Source organism: Mesocricetus auratus, unplaced genomic scaffold, assembly GCF_017639785.1.
Source record: "Mesocricetus auratus isolate SY011 unplaced genomic scaffold, BCM_Maur_2.0 Super-Scaffold_100691, whole genome shotgun sequence".
NCBI lineage: Eukaryota > Metazoa > Chordata > Mammalia > Rodentia > Cricetidae > Mesocricetus > Mesocricetus auratus.
The window spans coordinates 34,946,000-34,964,703 of record NW_024429267.1 but is presented as its reverse complement, the minus strand read 5'-3'; the positions used below and the strand labels follow the sequence as shown (position 1 = coordinate 34,964,703).

General features: G+C 42.8%; 1 protein-coding gene across 10 annotated transcripts in view; it reads left to right on the top strand.

Moving 5' to 3' along the window:
* Positions 1–18,704, top strand: part of Zbtb38 (zinc finger and BTB domain containing 38) — a 95,139-nt gene that overhangs the window by 53,761 nt on the left and 22,674 nt on the right. For 7 of the 10 annotated variants that reach the window (XM_013121007.3, XM_013121006.3, XM_021233365.2 and 4 more), the window contains one exon: positions 10,415–18,316. The exons of 2 other annotated variants lie outside the window; for them this stretch is intronic. In XM_013121007.3, the coding sequence (XP_012976461.1) occupies positions 10,415–13,984 (3,570 nt within the window). In that variant the 3' untranslated portion in view covers positions 13,985–18,316. Of the gene's footprint in view, positions 1–2,581; positions 2,834–10,414; positions 18,317–18,704 lie in introns of those variants that run through there. One more of the 10 variants, XM_040740353.1, reaches the window with a different exon arrangement.

Below are 18,704 nucleotides of genomic sequence, written 5' to 3'. Positions count from 1 at the left end.
TAGGCAGTTTGCATTTTCCTTTTTGCTTGTTTCTGTTTTTAAGACAAGGTCTCCTGTGTAGCCCAGGCTGACCTCAAACCTATATAGCTCTGTTGCTTGTTGTGTAAGCAGGCTGGCCTCAAACTCCCAGTCTTCCTCCTTCAGCCCCTCTAGTGTTGAGATTGCGGGCGTGAGCCACCACACCAGGCCTCATGGGTTGGATTTTCATCAAGTTGAGCTGTCTTTGCTTCATACGTTTTTCTCTTTAGTCATTCAGCAAACTCGGAGTGACTCCCATGTATCATAAGCAGCCACAGTAGGAAGGCTTGTCCCTCCCAGAGCTTTCTTCCTGGGAAGAGTATGAAGAGCAAGCAGTCGTTCCCCTTTATCTAGACTTTGACTTGTCACTGTTTCAGTTTTCCAAGGTTAGGTACAGTCTAATCATATTTAATGGGAAATTCCAGAAGTAACTTAGAAGTATTAGGTGGCATTTATTTATGTTTAATTGTTATATTTTAATTATTGTTAATGTCTAATTGTACCTAATTTATAAACTAAGCTTTATCATAAGATATATGTATAGGGGAAAGTGTATTCGTGTATGTCAGGGGTGGCATTGTCTGGGCCCTGCAGATGGCTAGGGACTAGTATATGCAGGTTGAGGTGAGCCATATAAAGGCAGTCAGGTGATAGGAGGGTGTTACTTTGTCACAGGGACAAATGGCTAAAAGAAGCAGCCTAAGGGAGAAAAGATGTACAAGGAGACTTAACGACAGCTCAAGATTGCCAGGAGCACGGGGCTGCTTGCTTTTATGGTGCATTGAATCAAGAAACAAAGTGAGGCTTATCACCAGCAACCCCCTTCCTTCAGTGAAGCCTGTCTCCTACAAGTGCTACAGCATCCCGGACAGCACTGCCAGCGGGGACCAAGTGTCACACATGGATGCGCCTGTGGGAGACACTTCATGCCCAAGTCATAACAGAGGGAAAATAAAAATGGGAACATGTAGAAGAGATAGATGCCTGTGACTTCAGAGCTTGGCCTGAAACATGAGAGGAAGCCATCCCTAAGCAGTACCTGAACAAGGGTCCTCTAAAGGCTCCAGGGCCAGAAGAAACTTGGCAGATGGGAGAAGCAAAGGGAACCTATGTGGAGCAGGAGAACAAATGAGTGAGGGGAGAATGGGGCGCCCGTGGGTAACACGGTGCCCACAGGCTGTAGAGAAGCCTAGATTTTATCCCAGGATGGGGAAAGGTCTCTGAAGGCTTTTGGCGTGGATCAACCAGATCTCTTGGCATTTGCGCTCTCTACAGAGGTTAGGTGTATGATCAGTTCTATCCATAGTCACGTAGGCAGGTCAAGTCAGTTTAGCTCTCTAGCTATTTGCTGACATTCACTAAACTCCAACTGTATGCTAAGTACTTCACTTCCTGAGTTGTGTTGAACCCCTACTCTGTGCTAAGTTATGTACTTGCTGGGTTATCTATGATGCATTCACTGAACCCCCTACTGTGTGCTAAGTGATGGTGTGTGTGTGTGTGTATGTGTGTGTGTGTGTGTGTGTGTGTGTGTGTGTGTTTTGATTTCATTCCCTTGCCCAGTTCCTGCTTCCAGGAAGAATTTTACTGTCTTGTATTGAGTCCCCAGAACCAAGTGCAAAAGACCTGGGAAAGGTTGGGGAACAATGGGAGTAGTTTCAGATTGGCTAGCACCAAAACAGCAGCTGGTGTCCATTTGAGGATAACCTGTCCATGCCCCTAGTCAAATGCACATTCTTGTTCAGAAGCCAGAATGTGCAGCAGTTCTTCCCTCTATCCACCCCAGGGGCAGCAGTCAAGTGAGGAGGGAAGGGCCATCCTCCACTCCTCCAGCCAGCCCCCTAAGTTCCCAGGAAAACATTATTTGCCCTTTAAAACCAACTACCTTGATAGACAGCTCATTCTTGCAGTGAGACTCAGTGAACAGGAACCTGTCCTAAGGAACAGTATTCAGACTGAAAATGCCCTCAACATGTGGGCCTCTTGAGTGCTGGTGGAATTTGCTGAAACAAGGACATAGAACTCTGAGGGCTTAGGAGACAGCCTCCGAGCCTGTTTGCCAGGTTTCTCGAGCCAGCAGGTGTCTGGACAAGCTTGATCCTGAGATGAACCCGTGGCAGGCAGGCCATCCTAAACACTGCTCCATTTCAACATGAAAAAAAGAACCCACGAACCTGTTCCCCTTTCATCTTTGCAAACAAGCAACCCAAAAGGTCTAGCTGGGCCCATCGCATCATTCATGAATCTGACAATACCCGTTCTCGCAGTACACGCAACTACAGGTCTGGGGGCCGTTGTTTACCTACTCACATCATGGGTGAGGTCGCCCCAGCCAGCCACCCCTATGTGCATTCAGTAGCTCACGATGTCACTCTGAGTTTCAGGTAAGGAAGCGAACTTCCCTCGTCACGCCATGTTACCTTGAATCTGATAGCTTTCAGTGTATCACAACCTGGCGTACACAGCTTGCTGGGGCCCCTGCTGGAACCCATTTTGAAGACAAAAATCAAAAGGATGTTCCTCTTCCTAGACACAATTCTGCTCCATAAAGGGCTTCTGTTTTGTAATCTGTTTTTGCGATCTTGTGCTTGTGTTTCTAACACCCCATCACGTGTGGTCTGACGTAGACCTCACCATGACTATGAGCAAATGCACTGGAGGATGTGTGTGGGATGGCGGAGCCAGCTCCCTGCAGCAAACCGTCCTTTGTCAGAGCATTTCCATAGGGCCTTGCAAGCCCACGCAGTGGATTCTGCTTCCATAGGCCTGCACTAGCTGGATATGGAATGTGGATTTGACTTTTGCGGGATTCCAGGTCAGTAGCCTCACACAGAGCATTCTTTTTTTAGTTAGGGTTGGTTTCTACGTTTCTTTTTATAGAACACGACTTGCAGGAGCGAGGGGAGAAAGTTGTTTGTCAGTTCAACTCTGTTGTTTTATTTATGTTAGGAACCGAGTCGTCTGAATGCTGGCAGGAAGGCCCAGCCTTCTTTGGTCAGAGGTTTAAGAAAACTGGAGTCCAGACTGGCTCTGGAGAGCAGCCTTCTCCCGGAAAGACATGTCCGCTTCATTCTCCTGTGTCACGTTTTAGAGATTTACCGATAAAATACAACAGACGTCAGGAGCTGGGGAGATGGCTCACGGGATAAAATGTTTGTTTTGCAAGCTTGAGGACCTGAGTTTGGATCTCTGGTAGTTACTTAATGTGACATTAGCCTGTAACGAGTGCTGGGGGGAATAGACGGGAGAATATGTAGAATTCACTGTCTAGCCTGGTTGGTACCCTTCATATTCAGTGAGAAAGGGAGGCCCTGTCTCTAAAAAAAACCAAGGTAGGGATCAATAGAGGACACCTGACAATCTTTGGTCTCTTCATATGCACAGATAGGCACCATGTACATGCACATGCGCACATGCGTGTGCACACACACACCAAATACCAGATTTTAATGGCAAGCCCTATAAAGAGGTACATGGTAATTCACAGAGTTTACATAGGAGTTATAATTCTAGGCTTTTTATCTCTGTATATTTTGATAGAATTGTCTTAACTGGTTAGGAAGAAAGAAGCTTTAATTAAGCTGGAGATACTGGGAAATAATGGTTGCATCATTGCCAAGAATCGTTTTCTTGTTTTCAAATTCAGTCTGAGACCTAAAAGCAGCATCCTGGATAGGATGATGTGGGGCCTGATTTTTAAATAAATGAGTGGACAGAATCACGTGAACTGGAAGATTGCTGTAACCAAAATAGTTCTTCAAACAAATGCAAACAAAATTCAAGCAGCAGTAAATTGTACAAACAGAATTAAGATGGCAACTGTGTCAATCAAAAAGCAGCTTTCACTGCAACTGGTCAGGAGCCAGCCCGTGGTCCACCCAGTTGCTTAGCCATACTCAAGCCCAAAGAGAACACTCACCTCAAGGTGGGGAACTGTGTGCATCTGTGCAGCTGTGAGCATGGCTCCACCCCTTAACCCCCCTCCCCACCTGTCTCCGGGGGATTTCTGCTTTATGTCTTACTTTCAGCCACTTTGTGTTTAGTTTTTTTAGGCATATATGCGGTTTACTTTTTATTGAGTAAAATAAAATAGACTTCCTAGAGGCAGAAATTATTTCAAGTATTATGAATACTGCCTTACAGATTAGCACAGTAATGTCAACACTTGTCTTAGATATACTTACACTCTTTTTATTTGTGCATATGAATGCTTTGCCTGCATGTATGCCTGTGCACCATCTGCATGCCTGGTGCTCATGGAGGCCAGAAGAAGGTGTCAGATCCCCTAGACTTGGAATTATAGATGGTTGTGAGCTGTCATGAAGCGAGATCCTGTGGAAGAGCAAGTGTTCTTAACCACTGAGCCGTCTCTTCAGCCCCTGGACTTATCAATGAAAATTCAAAGAGGTTTTATTCATCTGAGGTCTGTCACTATTTACCATATTCAAAAATTCAAATGAATATTTAAATAATCCTGCAAATGACTTTGGTCAACCTAATTAAACAGTAAGTAGCATTCCACTTAAAATGACGATTGTGTGAAATAAATAAGCCGCTAAGAAGAGTAATATTATATTTTGTCAAATATCTTCAATTTTGGCTTAGTAGAAAGACCACTTGATTTTCATATCTGTTCCGACATTCAGTTGTGATACAGCATATTACATGAGTTGAGGTGAATAAAGAAATTCAACTTTGCACAAACAAACAGTTGGAAATGATTTTTAAGATAGCCTTTCTAGACATGATGATCTCTTAAAAGTTAGTTGCAGCAAGGACTTTGAACCTTGCATACTTTATTACTTTTAAGTCTGCCACTCTCTTTTGTAGCTTTAACACAAACATTATTGTTTTTAATGAGTTGGAAATAGTACTCCCCTGAGTTAGGCCAACCTTCCAGATTTGCTAAACAATATCCAAAATCATATCCATTCATACTACTACCAGCCTCGTGAGAAAAATCACTATGTACTGGGAAATATGGCTTCCAAAATTTAAATTTCATATGAAAACAAAATCTTGCTACTGGTAGCAAAATACCTATGCTCATGAAATAATAGGGAATCTTCGTCTGTTTTCAAAGCCCTAAGTAGTTGCAGTCTGTCTATCAGTGACTCTCTGAAAATGGTGTTCCATGACAAAAGGTTAAACTGGTTAAGCCCACAACTTACACAACTACCCAATTGCTTTTCTTGGAAGCAGTTATGTTTCAAATGCACTCTTAAGTGTTTTATATATGGCACTTTGTTTTATCACACAGAATGCTTACACACACACATACACACACACACACACACACACACACGGTTAAAAGTTAATAAAATGATTGACTTTTACTCCTTCCATTGATTATCTGTGGCATAGTTTCTGCTGAGGCGCCAGCACCTACCTGTCATTGCCACTGCACCATCCTATGCTTTGCACACACTAAAACACACAAAAAATAGTATCTCTATATCACTTACAAAAGTAGCTTTGACCTCACAAATCTAGAAAATGTATTTGGAAACCCAGAGGCCCTTGAAACACTTTAAAACTGCCAGCCTAAAGAACACAGGAATAAAACTGGCAAAAACTAATTTTTATTTTCCTCTTTCTTTTGCTCCTGGTTAAGCAGAATTGGGCTTGCTTTGTTCTGATTTTTAAGGCTCTAACTCAGGTAGTTCTGTTTGCACAATATGCAAATAAGACATTTGCTTAAAGTGCTCTCTGCTCATCATAAACGTCATCAGCATTGTTATATCTCCCTTTTGCGGGGGTGGGGGGCAAGACAAGGTTTCTCTGTGTAATAACCCTGGCAGTTCTGGAACTTACTTTTTAGACCTGCTGGCCTCGAACTCACAAAGATCCATCTGCCTCCTGAGTGCAGGAATCAAAGGTGTGCGCCACCACCATCAGCCAGCTCAATTTTTAAAGGGTGGCCTTAAATTTATGGTCTCATTGCCTCATCCTTCCAAGTGCTGGGATTACAGGAGTGTACCACCACTGCCCAGTTCTATCTATTTTTAGAAAGTGTGATGCATGTAACCCAGATTGACCTTGAATTTGTGGTCTTCTTGTCTCAGCCTCCCAAGTGCTGGGATTACAAGTGTGCACCAAGACACCTGGTCTTACAAAGTCATGTTAGTCATTGGAAGTATCTAACTTATGTGCCCGTGTTTGTACTATATGTATATGTGTTTACTCTGTAGAGCAGGAGAGTGTGTGGTGTAAAACCAGCTGAAAAGTCAAAATATGCTGATTAACTAGAATTCTCCTGTGACAACTACATACTCACATTTTGTTAAAACACACATAATTTTTGTGTTGAATTTTATAGAGCTATATATTCTGTTTACATATTCATGTATGTAAATACAGATGACCATCTTCTTGGGATCTATTCCCAGTATGTGCTATTCCTTTGGCATAGTTATTAATTACAAATATGTGCTGTTCCTTTGGCATAGTTATTAATTACACTTCCTTAATCTCTCTAGTGTTCCTGTTTTGGGTGCTGAATTATTCACCTACTTCTCTATCTGTACTTATAAATAGAAGTGTATTATATTCATATATTTATCATGTATTCACACATACACGTGTCTATATACATATATGTATTTATGTACTTAAAAGACCTTTTTAAAAGCTATTCTGGTTAAAATACAGATGGCTCAACAGATAAAGGCACTTGTCGGGCAAGCCTGATGACCTGAGTTCAATCCCTGGAGCCCTTGAGAGTGAAGAGAAGAGATGACTCCACAAAGTTGTCCTCGTACCTGCATGTGTATGCTGATACATGTGGATGCCTCCTCCCACACCCAAACAGCATATACACATTAATAAATGTAATAGGTAAAGTTTAAGCCACAGGGACTCAGGAAAGCAGTAACATAGACCAAGTGTTAACAGTTATCTAATTACAGATTGTTTTAATATTGGTTCACCAAAATTCTTATATCTAGAACATTTTTATTAGCCTTTTAAAATATGTTTTTATTTTATATGTGTGAGTACTTTGCCTGCATGTATGCCTGTGTACCACGAGTGTATCTAGTGCCCACAGAGTCAGAAGAGGGTATCAGGTTCCCCAGAACTGGAGTTACAGATGGTTGTGAGCCACCATGTGGGTGCTGGGAATCGAACGTGAGATCTCTGGAAAGGCAGCCGGTGCTCTTTACTGCTGAGCCAACTACCCTTTTTAGACTTTTCATGTTTCGCTAGTTTTTCTCAGTAGCACTGCTAAGAATAGTGAACTTGTTGCATGAAACTGTTTCTAGAAAAAACTTTAGAAATTCCATGTAAATTAGAACTCATCTTCTTTCTGACTTAGACTTTCTGTTCTGAGATCTGTTGTGGGCCTTCCATCTGCAGAGGCTCTTCTGACTTCGGTTTTAGGTTACTCTCTGTGGAGAAATGTGCAGGGTTTGCTGGGAAGTGCTTACATCTCTGATGTCAGAGACATCAGATGTAAGATGTTGGTGAGAATGGCCTCCTCCTCCTCCTCTCTTTTGCTGGTGTTGTAACAAAGCCACTTAAGGTTGGATGAGGTGGCTAATCACACAAAGGTGTTTACCCTGCAAGCCTACTGACCTGAGTTCAGTCCCTGCAACCTGTGTAATGATGGTTGGAGAGACCAGAATCCACAAAGTTGTCCTCTAACCTTCACATGCCCACCACAGCACACACACTGACAACTCCAAAGCTGTCCAATCCTTCCTGCTTTTTAAGAAAGAAAGTAGATCCTGTAGGATATAGTATATATTTATGCTCTCCATTTTCACTGGTAGAAACAATTCTCCCACAATTCCAGAAAAGACTTATGAAAGATTAAGTTAGAGACAAGGCAAAGCAAAGTAGAAGAACTAACGTTAAATAAAGAAACCAAAACTATGGTCACAACACAAACCCCAGAGAGGAATGGCTGCAGCAAATGACCAAAAGCCTAGCTTCCTTGTTTCGAGAACTAAAGCTGGTGAGCGTGTATGTAGTTTCCTTGTGAAAAGTGAAGAATTCAGAGGAAGGTGCCCTTTCCCTGTGACCAAAAGCAATACAAGAATTTATCAAACGATGCTGTATAAAGGAGGTTAAATAGCACAAGGGGTCCAGCTTGTAACAGACCCTTTACAAAAAGATTAAGAGGAGTTTTGGTGCAGATGTTTGGTCTGTCTAATTGAATAGATAGATGTCATGAGCTAAATGCTATACTCCAGAACTAGCAAGACATTGCCACTGGCAGTTAGAGAAATACTGAGCTGTATGGCTTCCTGGAGATTGCATATACTGATGGCACAGGACGCTGAAATAGGGGACGCATGCTTGTATGTCTTGTCAGTCAGAGCAGGGTATTGTTTCACGTTGAGATGCAAGGGTGATGAGTTAGCAGAGACTGAGAATAGTGAGTTTCTGTCTGCATTTTCTTAAGTGGAAGTCCTAGAACAGAACAGATTGTATCACCTGAAGTTAGGGTATCCATCTTATTTGTGTCTTAGGTCACTGTGTGCCGTGTATTGGTTACTGTGGATAGATGTGAAAGCTGCTGCTTTGGTCACTAGTGTGACAGTAGGCTCTGGACATCCCAGGTTCACAGGAAAACATACAGAGAATGACAAGATCATTCAGCCACTCCCACCCACACAGTGGTGTAAGAACGCGTGGTCTGTCTTAATTGTCAGCTTGATTAGGTTGAGAAGTATAGAGGAGACTTGTAAAGCATGGTCCGGGAGGTATCAGAAAGGGCTTGAAGACAGTAAAAGCAGGGGGTGGGGAGCAGCTCGCCAGGGCTCCTTTGCCTTCTCTTCTCCCTCTCTTCTCCTTCCCTTCCCTGCCTTCCTCCTCCCACCACATGTGAGCTGCCCTGCTCTGCCACACTCTTCCAAGGTCAACTAAAACCTTTGAAGGATTGATTCTTGGACATTTTTCACAACACCAGCAAGTCTAACTAAAGAGAATAAGGCATGCATACAGCATGCATCCCATCCTTGGACCATCCAAGAGCCGCCATGCCTTTCAGTGGTTCTGACGTAGGAAGCAGTGATGAGACTCATTAGCATAGACTGAGGAACACACTTTCCTGGTTTAGTGTCTTGCCATCTTTGTTTGCCTTCATTTTTAAAAACTCTAGTCTAGTCTGGTTCTAACAGAGGGGAAATCAAAGAGTGGGTTGATTCTCAGCAGGCCATGTGTGGAGAGGAGGCGGGTGTCCCTGGTGGTCAGACTCAGTCACGCACACTGCAACTCAGAAGAGGTCATCAGAGAAACGAGGTAGAATGGCTCCTTCCATTCCTTCTGCTTCTCTGAGCAGATACCTCACATGAAGGACCTACTCACTTACAGGAAACTTAAAAATAATTATTTCTGCTTTATGAGTTATGTTTGGATCAGATTATTAAGACTATCTTTGAAACATGTAAAAGAGGCTTGGGGTAGCCGGGCGGTGGTGGCGCATGCCTTTAATCCCAGCACTCGGGAGGCAGAGGCAGGCGGATCTCTGTGAGTTCGAGGCTGGGCTGGACCGATAGCCTCCAAAACAATACAGAGAAACCCTGTCTCGTAAAAACCAAAAAAAAAAAAAAAAAAAAAGAGGCTTGGGGTATGGCTCAATGGTAAAGCCTTTGATTAGCATGTAGAGACCAGGAATTCAATTCTCGGCAGCGCACACGCACACATACACACACACACACACACACACACACACACACACACACACACACACACACACACACACACTGTCCAATATAGCCAGGTGTGTTGATGCATACCCTTACTCCCAGTACTCAGGAAGCAGAGGCAGGCCTGTCTCTGTGAATTGAATGCCAGTCTGGCCTACATATCTAGTTTCAGGCTGGCAGGTCTTGGGATGTGACTCACCTAGCATGTGTGATAGCCTGACTTTAAGCCCCAGGCCCTCTGTTGGGGAGGAGATTTCAAAGACAGGGCAGGTAGATCTCTGAATTCAAGGCCAGCTTTGTCTAGATAACAAGTTGCAAGCTTGTCAGGGCTAAATAATAGTAAGACCTTATCTTAGGAGAAGTCACATGAATAGAGGAAGCTTCTAAAAGACATGATGCCATCAGCTCTAGAGTCTCAGAGCGGTGGCCTCGAGTGGGGAGACCCTTTCTACTTGCCCTCCCCATATTTGGACACACACACATAGCCAAGACCTCACAGAAGACAGGAGAAGGAGTCCTGGGAGGATTTCCAACTACAGCTACTAGCAATGGCATGAGAAACAGTCTGGGGCGAGAAGGTTAGGCTTCTAATGTTGACTTCCAAGTCTCAGGAAAAACAACAGGATGAGATAAAAGTCCATGTTTTCACATGTAGAGAAACAATTTTCCCCAAAAGTAGCAAATAGCCTAGGAATGAACAAGTCACTGATGGAAGCCCCCTGACCGTTTGTTTCTTGTTTCAGATGACAGTCATGTCCCTCTCCAGGGACCTCAAGGACGACTTCCACAGTGACACGGTGCTCTCCATCTTAAATGAGCAGCGCATTCGGGGCATTTTATGCGATGTCACCATCATTGTGGAAGACACCAAGTTTAAAGCTCACAGCAATGTCTTGGCTGCCTCAAGCCTTTATTTCAAAAATATATTTTGGAGCCATACGATCTGTATTTCCAGCCATGTCCTGGAGCTGGATGACCTGAAAGCTGAAGTGTTTACAGAGATACTTAATTATATCTACAGCTCCACTGTCGTGGTCAAGAGACAGGAAACTGTCACTGATCTTGCAGCTGCGGGAAAAAAGCTGGGAATATCATTCTTGGAAGACCTTAGTGACCGCAACTTCTCAAATTCCCCAGGTCCCTATGTAGTCTGCATTACTGAAAAGGGCGTGGTTAAAGAGGAAAAAAATGAAAAAAGGCATGAAGAACCAGCTGTTACTAATGGGCCAAGGATCACAAATGCATTTTCCATCATTGAAACGGAAAATAGTAATAACATGTTTTCTCCACTGGACTTGAGAGCAAACTTCAAAAAAGTGTCTGATTCTATGAGAGCCCCCAGTCTCTGCCAGGAGAGGACCAATGTCTGCCATGAGGCAGAGCCTGTCCGCACACTTGCTGAACATTCATATGCCGTTTCTTCCATTACCGAGGCTTACAGAAGTCAGCCTGTACGGGAACATGACAGCAGTTTGTCTGGTAAAACAGGAAAAGAAAATGGCGAAGCTCTTGCCACAAAAGTAAAGCCATGCCGAAAGCCAAAGACCCAACCCCAGGATTCTGACTCAACCCCAGAAAAGACATCACTGCTTCCAGTAACCAGCCCAGAGGTTAATCAAGAAAGAAGTCCACAGCCAGCTCCAATTCTGTCACACTCAAAACCTCCCAGCAAGGAAGGAGATGTTCATTTTCCCAGGGAAGAGGAAAACCAACCCTCTGATATTCCTGGCCCAACAGCAGCGGAAGTCCCGCCCCTTGTCTATAATTGCAGCTGTTGCTCCAAATCCTTTGACAGCAGCACACTGCTCAGTGCCCACATGCAGCTCCACAAGCCAACCCAGGAGCCTTTTGTATGCAAGTACTGCAACAAGCAGTTCACCACCCTCAACAGGCTGGATCGGCATGAGCACATCTGCATGAGATCTAGCCACGTGCCCGTCCCAGGAGGAAACCAACAGTTTTTAGAAAACTACCCCACGATTGGACAAAATGGAAGTTCGTTCACAAGTCCAGAATCCTTAGTACCTGAAAATAGGATTGGTGAACTTTCCAGCGCTGGGAGTGCCTTGCCAGACGCGGACCACATAGTGAAATTTGTGAATGGGCAGATGCTCTATAGTTGCATTGTGTGCAAACGTAGTTATGTGACTTTATCCAGTCTCAGAAGGCATGCAAACGTTCACTCATGGAGAAGAACATACCCTTGCCATTACTGCAACAAGGTCTTTGCACTGGCTGAGTACAGGACACGACATGAGATCTGGCACACTGGAGAGAGGCGGTACCAATGCATATTTTGTCTCGAAACTTTTATGACCTACTACATACTAAAAAACCATCAGAAGTCTTTTCATGCCATAGACCACAGACTCTCCATCAGTAAAAAAACTGCAAATGGAGGCTTAAAGCCTACTGTCTATCCATATAAACTTTACAGACTCTTGCCTATGAGATGCAAAAGGGCACCTTATAAGAGCTTCCGAAATTCTTCCTACGAGAGTTCTCGAGGAAACAGTCAAAGGAGTGAGTCTGCACCCAATACATTTGTTATTCCAAATTTGCAAAGCTCTGAAATGCCCACATTGAACTTCCAAGATGGCAGAAACACCTTGACCAGCAGCCCCGCCATCCCAGTAGAAACACCTTCACATCAGGGCACACCCACTTCCGCCAAAGTAAAAAATGCAGAAGGCATCAAATGGAAAAAGGAGGCATTGAAAACTGATCGTGTCAATAACTTTGATTCAACTGAGATGTCAGTGTCTTCCACCATCGCTGCCAGTCTCCAGGCAGAGCCCACACATGGTACACCCATGGGTGGGGGTGGTGAGCAGTCAGCCTCTGTGATCAGCTACAGTGGCTCGGTGCCCTCTGTCATTGTGCACAGCAGCCAGTTTTCATCGGTGATTAAGCACAGCAATACAGTTGCTGCCCTGACAAGCAGCAATGACACGATCCCTTCACAACCAGTCGTCAGTCCATCCATGAAAGAGGACAGCAAGCCTGAGGCAGATAAAACCAGTAAACTTGCAAGCAGACCCAAAGGCATCAAGGAGAAAAAGAAAGCTATCCCATTAAACAGGGGAGAAATAGCAGAGGAGGCAGAACACATTGCTGACCATGGAGGGTCTTTGGGCAAAACCACAAATGCCGTTGAAGAAACCAGTAAAACTGAAACTTATATTGCAAAACCTGCTCTGCCTGGCACCTCCACAAATAGCAGTGTCGCACCCCTTTGCCAGATAACAGTGAAAATTGGGAATGAAGCCATTGTGAAAAGGCATATCCTTGGGTCGAAGCTGTTTTACAAAAGAGGGAGGAAACCCAAGTATCAAATGCAGGAGGAGACATTGCCTCAGGAGAGTGACCCAGAAACCCATGGGGACAGCCCCTTTGGGCTTTGCCAGGCTGAATGCGTAGAGATGAGTGAAGCATTTGATGACGTGAGTGACCAGGATTCCACTGATAAGCCGTGGCGCCCATACTACAACTACAAACCCAAGAAGAAATCCAAACAGTTGAGAAAGATGAGAAAAGTCAAGTGGCGGAAGGAGCACGGGGGCAGAAGCCCCAGCGGTAGGTGCAGATACCCAGCGGAACTGGATCGTGCAGAGGTGAAGCCACGTCCGGATAAGGCTTCTGAAGAAGAAGAAAATAAAGAAATGCCCAAGCTACAGTGTGAGCTCTGTGATGGCGACAAAGCAGCGGGAGTGGAGGCCGAAGGCAAGCCCCACCACCATCTCACGTTGAAGCCTTATATCTGCGAGCTTTGCGAAAAGCAGTTCCAGAGCCCCTCCACGCTCAAGATGCACATGCGATGCCATACTGGAGAGAAGCCATACCAATGCAAGACCTGTGGGCGGTGCTTCTCCGTGCAAGGAAACTTACAGAAACACGAGCGCATCCACCTGGGTGTGAAGGAGTTCATCTGTCAGTATTGTAACAAGGCATTCACACTGAACGAGACTCTCAAAATCCACGAAAGAATCCACACGGGAGAGAAACGTTACCACTGTCAGTTCTGCTTTCAGGGTTTTTTGTATCTTTCCACAAAACGGAATCATGAGCGGAGGCATGTTCGGGAGCATGATGGGAAAGGCTTTGCTTGCTTCCAGTGCCCCAAAATATGCAAAACAGCTGCTGCCCTCAGAATGCACCAAAAGAAACATTTATTCAAGACCTTAACTAAGCAGGAGAAAACAGGTGACATGTGCCATGAAAACTCAGATCTCTTGGAGAATCAACTTTGCACTGATTCGGAAGACAGCGACCAAAAGGATGATATACAAACCTTTGCTAAAAGTGTTGAGTGACAACAGTTAGACAAGTCTTCAAAAAGTTGTTTGTGAGTTTGTTTTTTTGGGTTTTCTTTTAGTTTTTTTAAGTTTAGTTTTGTTCACTTAATAGTCACAAAGGAGTGGGAGGAGTTAATTCTCATTTGTGTAAACTCAAAAAAAAAAAAAGAAAGAAAGAAAAAAAAAAGGATCCTAATACCTACTTTGGTTTTTATCATCCACTTCACACAGAGTGCATATAAACAAAATAGCTGTAATTCTCCAAGGACTCAAGTATTTTGTGACAGCTAATGAAGTTTTTTTGTTTGTTTGTTGTTTTTGTTTTTTTTGTTTTGTTTTGTTTTACGAGACAGGGTTTCTCTGTATTGTTTTGGAGGCTGTCGGTCCAGCCCGGCCTCGAACTCACAGAGATCCGCCTGCCTCTGCCTCTGCCTCCTGAGTGCTGGGATTAAAGGCGTGCGCCACCACCGCCGGGCGCTAATGAAGTTCTTAGCTGTGGTATTTTGAACAGTGAGAAAAAACAGCTGAATTTTAGCCCAATTTAAAACTTTCTGGTGAGCGCTAATGAGGACGGCTGAACTGTCATCAGTCACTGAAGAAAATAAGGGTCAGAATACTGAAAATGGAATCTTTGAGATGTGTTAAATGCTAAATGAGCTATGACAGTATTTATTCCCATCCAGTTTCTGCACTATTAATCTTTGTTTCAATTAATGGGTATTAACAAAATGCTTAACAATATAACTGAAAATATGTAATGGGTAGCCTAAAGTAGGACATTCATACATATCTAGAACTACTTTTCTGCAACCTAATCCTTGTAAAATACATATATGAATCACTGTAGCTTTTAACTGTCCATGTCCCTTGTAGAGAGTAATGAGCAATAGACCTGCAGTTAATGAGGACTGGTGTCAAAATCAGTACAGCATTTGGAATCTGACCAATGAACGTGCGTGTGCTTCTTGATGGAATACTGTGCTGTTTTCTTAAAGTATGGCTGAGCTGTTACTAGAACTGGTCTACTCAAGTCACACAAAACCTAAGTCATGCCTTACCTATGGGAAAGCCTTCCCACAACTTACCTGAGATACCTATGCCGTATAATACTTTGCAATGGCCTCACCTCAGAGAATGAAGAATGGTCAAATTCTTCTGAACTCTCTGCTGTCTTCCAGTCATCCCAAGGCCATGGATGTCGGGGGCTATTCCACTCAGACTTAAAGGGTCAAATAATCCTGATGTCTCCCATTCTAATGAAGGATTATGCAAGAGGTTGAGTACCAGACATACCTCTGTGGTAATGAAGTTATAGGCACTTGGAAAGAGCAAAAAGGCTAATTCAATTGTACACCTTCTTGGAGATAATGCAGCCCACAGGTACATACTAGCTAAAAGGGCAAGAGAAGCCCCCACCCCCACTGATGACACGAGGACAAGGGGAAGTGGTGTCCTCCCATTCCTCAAACAGCAGCATTGTTTCTGAGGGATGGAGAGATAGATGTGGAGGGACAGGGTTCTGCCCCTTACTAATATGACTCCACATATCTGTCTTTATGTTTGCAGACATCTAGCTCCCTCGGTAAAGCCTCATATTTGTAAGTCGGTTTTTTATATTGATGAAAACTGTCCTCAAAAGTCTATTTGCCCTTCAGGATATCCTTATGTGAACTAGGATTCTGGAAGCTGGAACTCATGATTCTTACTGTTAAAACTGCCATGGTAGGAGGGAGGGAGAGCACATTCCTACCCTTCCTTCAGTCACCAGTATGAGCAAACTTCACATCAGTTCAACAGTGGCCAGCAGCCATTCCTGTTCACTGGATTTGGTAGCTGGAAATCCAAGGCTGGAAAGTTATCATTATGAAGAAGTAGTTCAGAGGACTCCATTTGGTTGCTACATGTGTGTTGGTATCTCCATGAAGAAGATTTAGTGTGGTTTGGGGTAGGCAAGAAAACATTTAAACACCCAGGAAAAAGGACATGATTCAAGGTGACCTTTTTATACTGTAGTTGTTAAGCAACTCCAATATTGTATCTGCATTTATCATTTGTTCACCTGCTTCCTCCTACATACAGTGTTATATACTAGAGGAAATGGGGAAATACAAGTAAATTCATCTTTATTTTATCCATTGTATATATGTACACCCACACCATTCACGTGTGTTTTATTAAGGAGGTAGTCACAAAGGGCTTATGAAAATCACTCTTAAATTAATAATTAGATGACAAGCAATCCTGTGATCCACTAATTTGTTTTAATCTCAGTTATGATATTAAAGCAATCAGTTATGTATTTAAGTTGTTTTGATTTAACTACAAATATAAAATTATATGTACTGATGTCTCCCGGCGTTATATGTGGATATTTTTTAAGTGGACTTGTATGCTGATAATTCTAGACCAAAGTAAATATGGCAGAATATTTATACATAAAAATAATTTTGCAAATATTTTCTATAATTGTGTTATTCATTTAAAATGTTGATAGCTTGTGTTAGTTTCAGGGAGGGGTGTATATTTTGATATAATACTTGACTTTGTAATTCTGTATATTCTATACAATTTATAGCAGAGCCATTTTAAAACAACTGGTTACATTTTTTGTTGATTGTGAAAATGTTATGAGTGGTGTTTAAGTATGCATTAAGTACATAACGACCAAGTAGAATTAAAGTGTGAACAATGAGCATACTGTATGTTGTACAAGATATATTGTAATTTGCTGTTTTAGCATCTGTATTTTGGTTAGAAGATATTATTAAATGCAGATGTTAAGGATTGGAAAGGTTTAATTTTATTTTTAGAAATAATAAATATAAATTTGTTTTGCTTGATTAAAATAGCGTATTCCTACATTAAGTCTCTTTTTAAATGTCTTAGTGTTAATTCTTCTGTGCAGCTATTTCATCTTTGTGCGTCACGGCTTTGTTACACACAATACTCGTTCATGTAATCGTTTCCTTGCTTACATTTCATGGAACCTACATGCTTAGGACTTATAAACTGTGATACTAAATGCCTTAAATCCCAGCAATCAGGAGGCAGAGGCAGACAGAGATCTCTGAGTCTGAAGCCACCTGGTCTACATAATGAGTTCCAGGCCAGCCAGAATGCCTGGAACCAACAAAGAAACTGAATGAGAGACATTGACTGCTCTGTTGAACTGTTGGAGTAAGCCTAATGTGATAATGGTACCTCAGAGTGAAATACTCACTTGGAAGTATTCTGTTCTCACAGAGAACACATTATATTCACTGCACTTAGCATTGTCTTTGGATCGAGGCATTCATTATCAACTCCAGTTCTGAAGAGAACCCCATTATCTGTTTTGTGGTGAATTCGAGACAGTCCCACAGCTAAACAGGATATGGTTTGCCTGATTCCAAAGTCTGTATGTTTGAACTTCTTCAGCCCTTTCAGTAAAGATGCTTATAATAAACTGGAGAGTAAGGGGACAAGACAAAGTCAGACAGCTTTGGAACATTCGAAAGAGTTTTGTAGAGTGGCCGAAGGAGGCTGTGTCTAACTCGGTGCCGTATGTCTTTAGTTGCTCTTGTGGCCTAGGGATATTGCCCCCTAAAACCTGCTTCCATAGTGTCTATCTTGCCTGTTTTTTTTTAGACAATGAAGTGAAGTTATAATTTCATGCCACTATCAGTTGGTAATCTTGCACATAAAGAAAAATGTTCCATTGTCAGAAACTGTATTTCTACCTTAGCTGATCGTCTTGTGGCAAGTGCAGTCAGTCATAAAGGGAAATGGGGGAAGGGATTTCTGAGGGTCAGAGAATATAATCCACCAACACAAGCAAAGAAATTCAGATTTTTAAAAACACCAGTAGGCCGGGCGTTGAGAACATTTTAAATAGTGAAAGAGCTTTGTAGCCAGGCATGGTGGTGCATACCTTTTATCCTAGCAGGGAGGCAGAGGCAGGTGGATTTCTGTGAGTTTGTGTCCAGCCTGGTCTACAGAGTGAGTTCCAGGACAACCAGGGCTATTCAGAGAGACCCTGTCTCAAAAGGTAAGAGCTAGTAGCAATTAAGAAAGTACTCACATTAAAAGCATTTGAAAACTAGTCAAGTGAGGCAACATCATTGGTATGTATTTTAAAAGTTCACCTTTCAGTCACCACGTTGGTGATAATGACTTCACTCCATTGCCCATCGCTCTCTTTGCAGAGGCAAGGGCACTTCCAGTTTGGATTTTGTCCATATCTGAGGACTTTTTACCCTCCCTCTCACCAAGCCCTGGTTATCTTTTACTTTTCCTTCTGGATACAGCTTCTTTTTCCCTTCCTAGTTTGCACCCCTTGGCCTTAATTCTTCAATAAATATGGTAACTGAACAGGTATGTTAGCATGCAGTAATCTCTCCAATTATAGACAATGGAAGGAAATCCTAGTAATATTAGAAATGCTATATTTATTATTTAGTGATAGCAAAGATAAAAATTCTATATTAAATGTTATCGTGGGCCAAGGAGATGGCTCAGCTGGTGAAAGTCTAACAACTGGGTTTAATCCCTGAGACCCACCAGGGGGAAGGAGAGAACTGACTCCCACAGCTTGCCCTCAGACCTACACACACACACACACAAATATTTTTAATGTTTCCATTAAACATTTCTATCTAAATCAAGGTTAGTCTTCTGATAAAAGTTATGCCTTATGAGTATAGTGTAGGTATTGTTTGTCTAACATAAAAAACTTTTGTAGGTAGGGATTTTAAAAAAG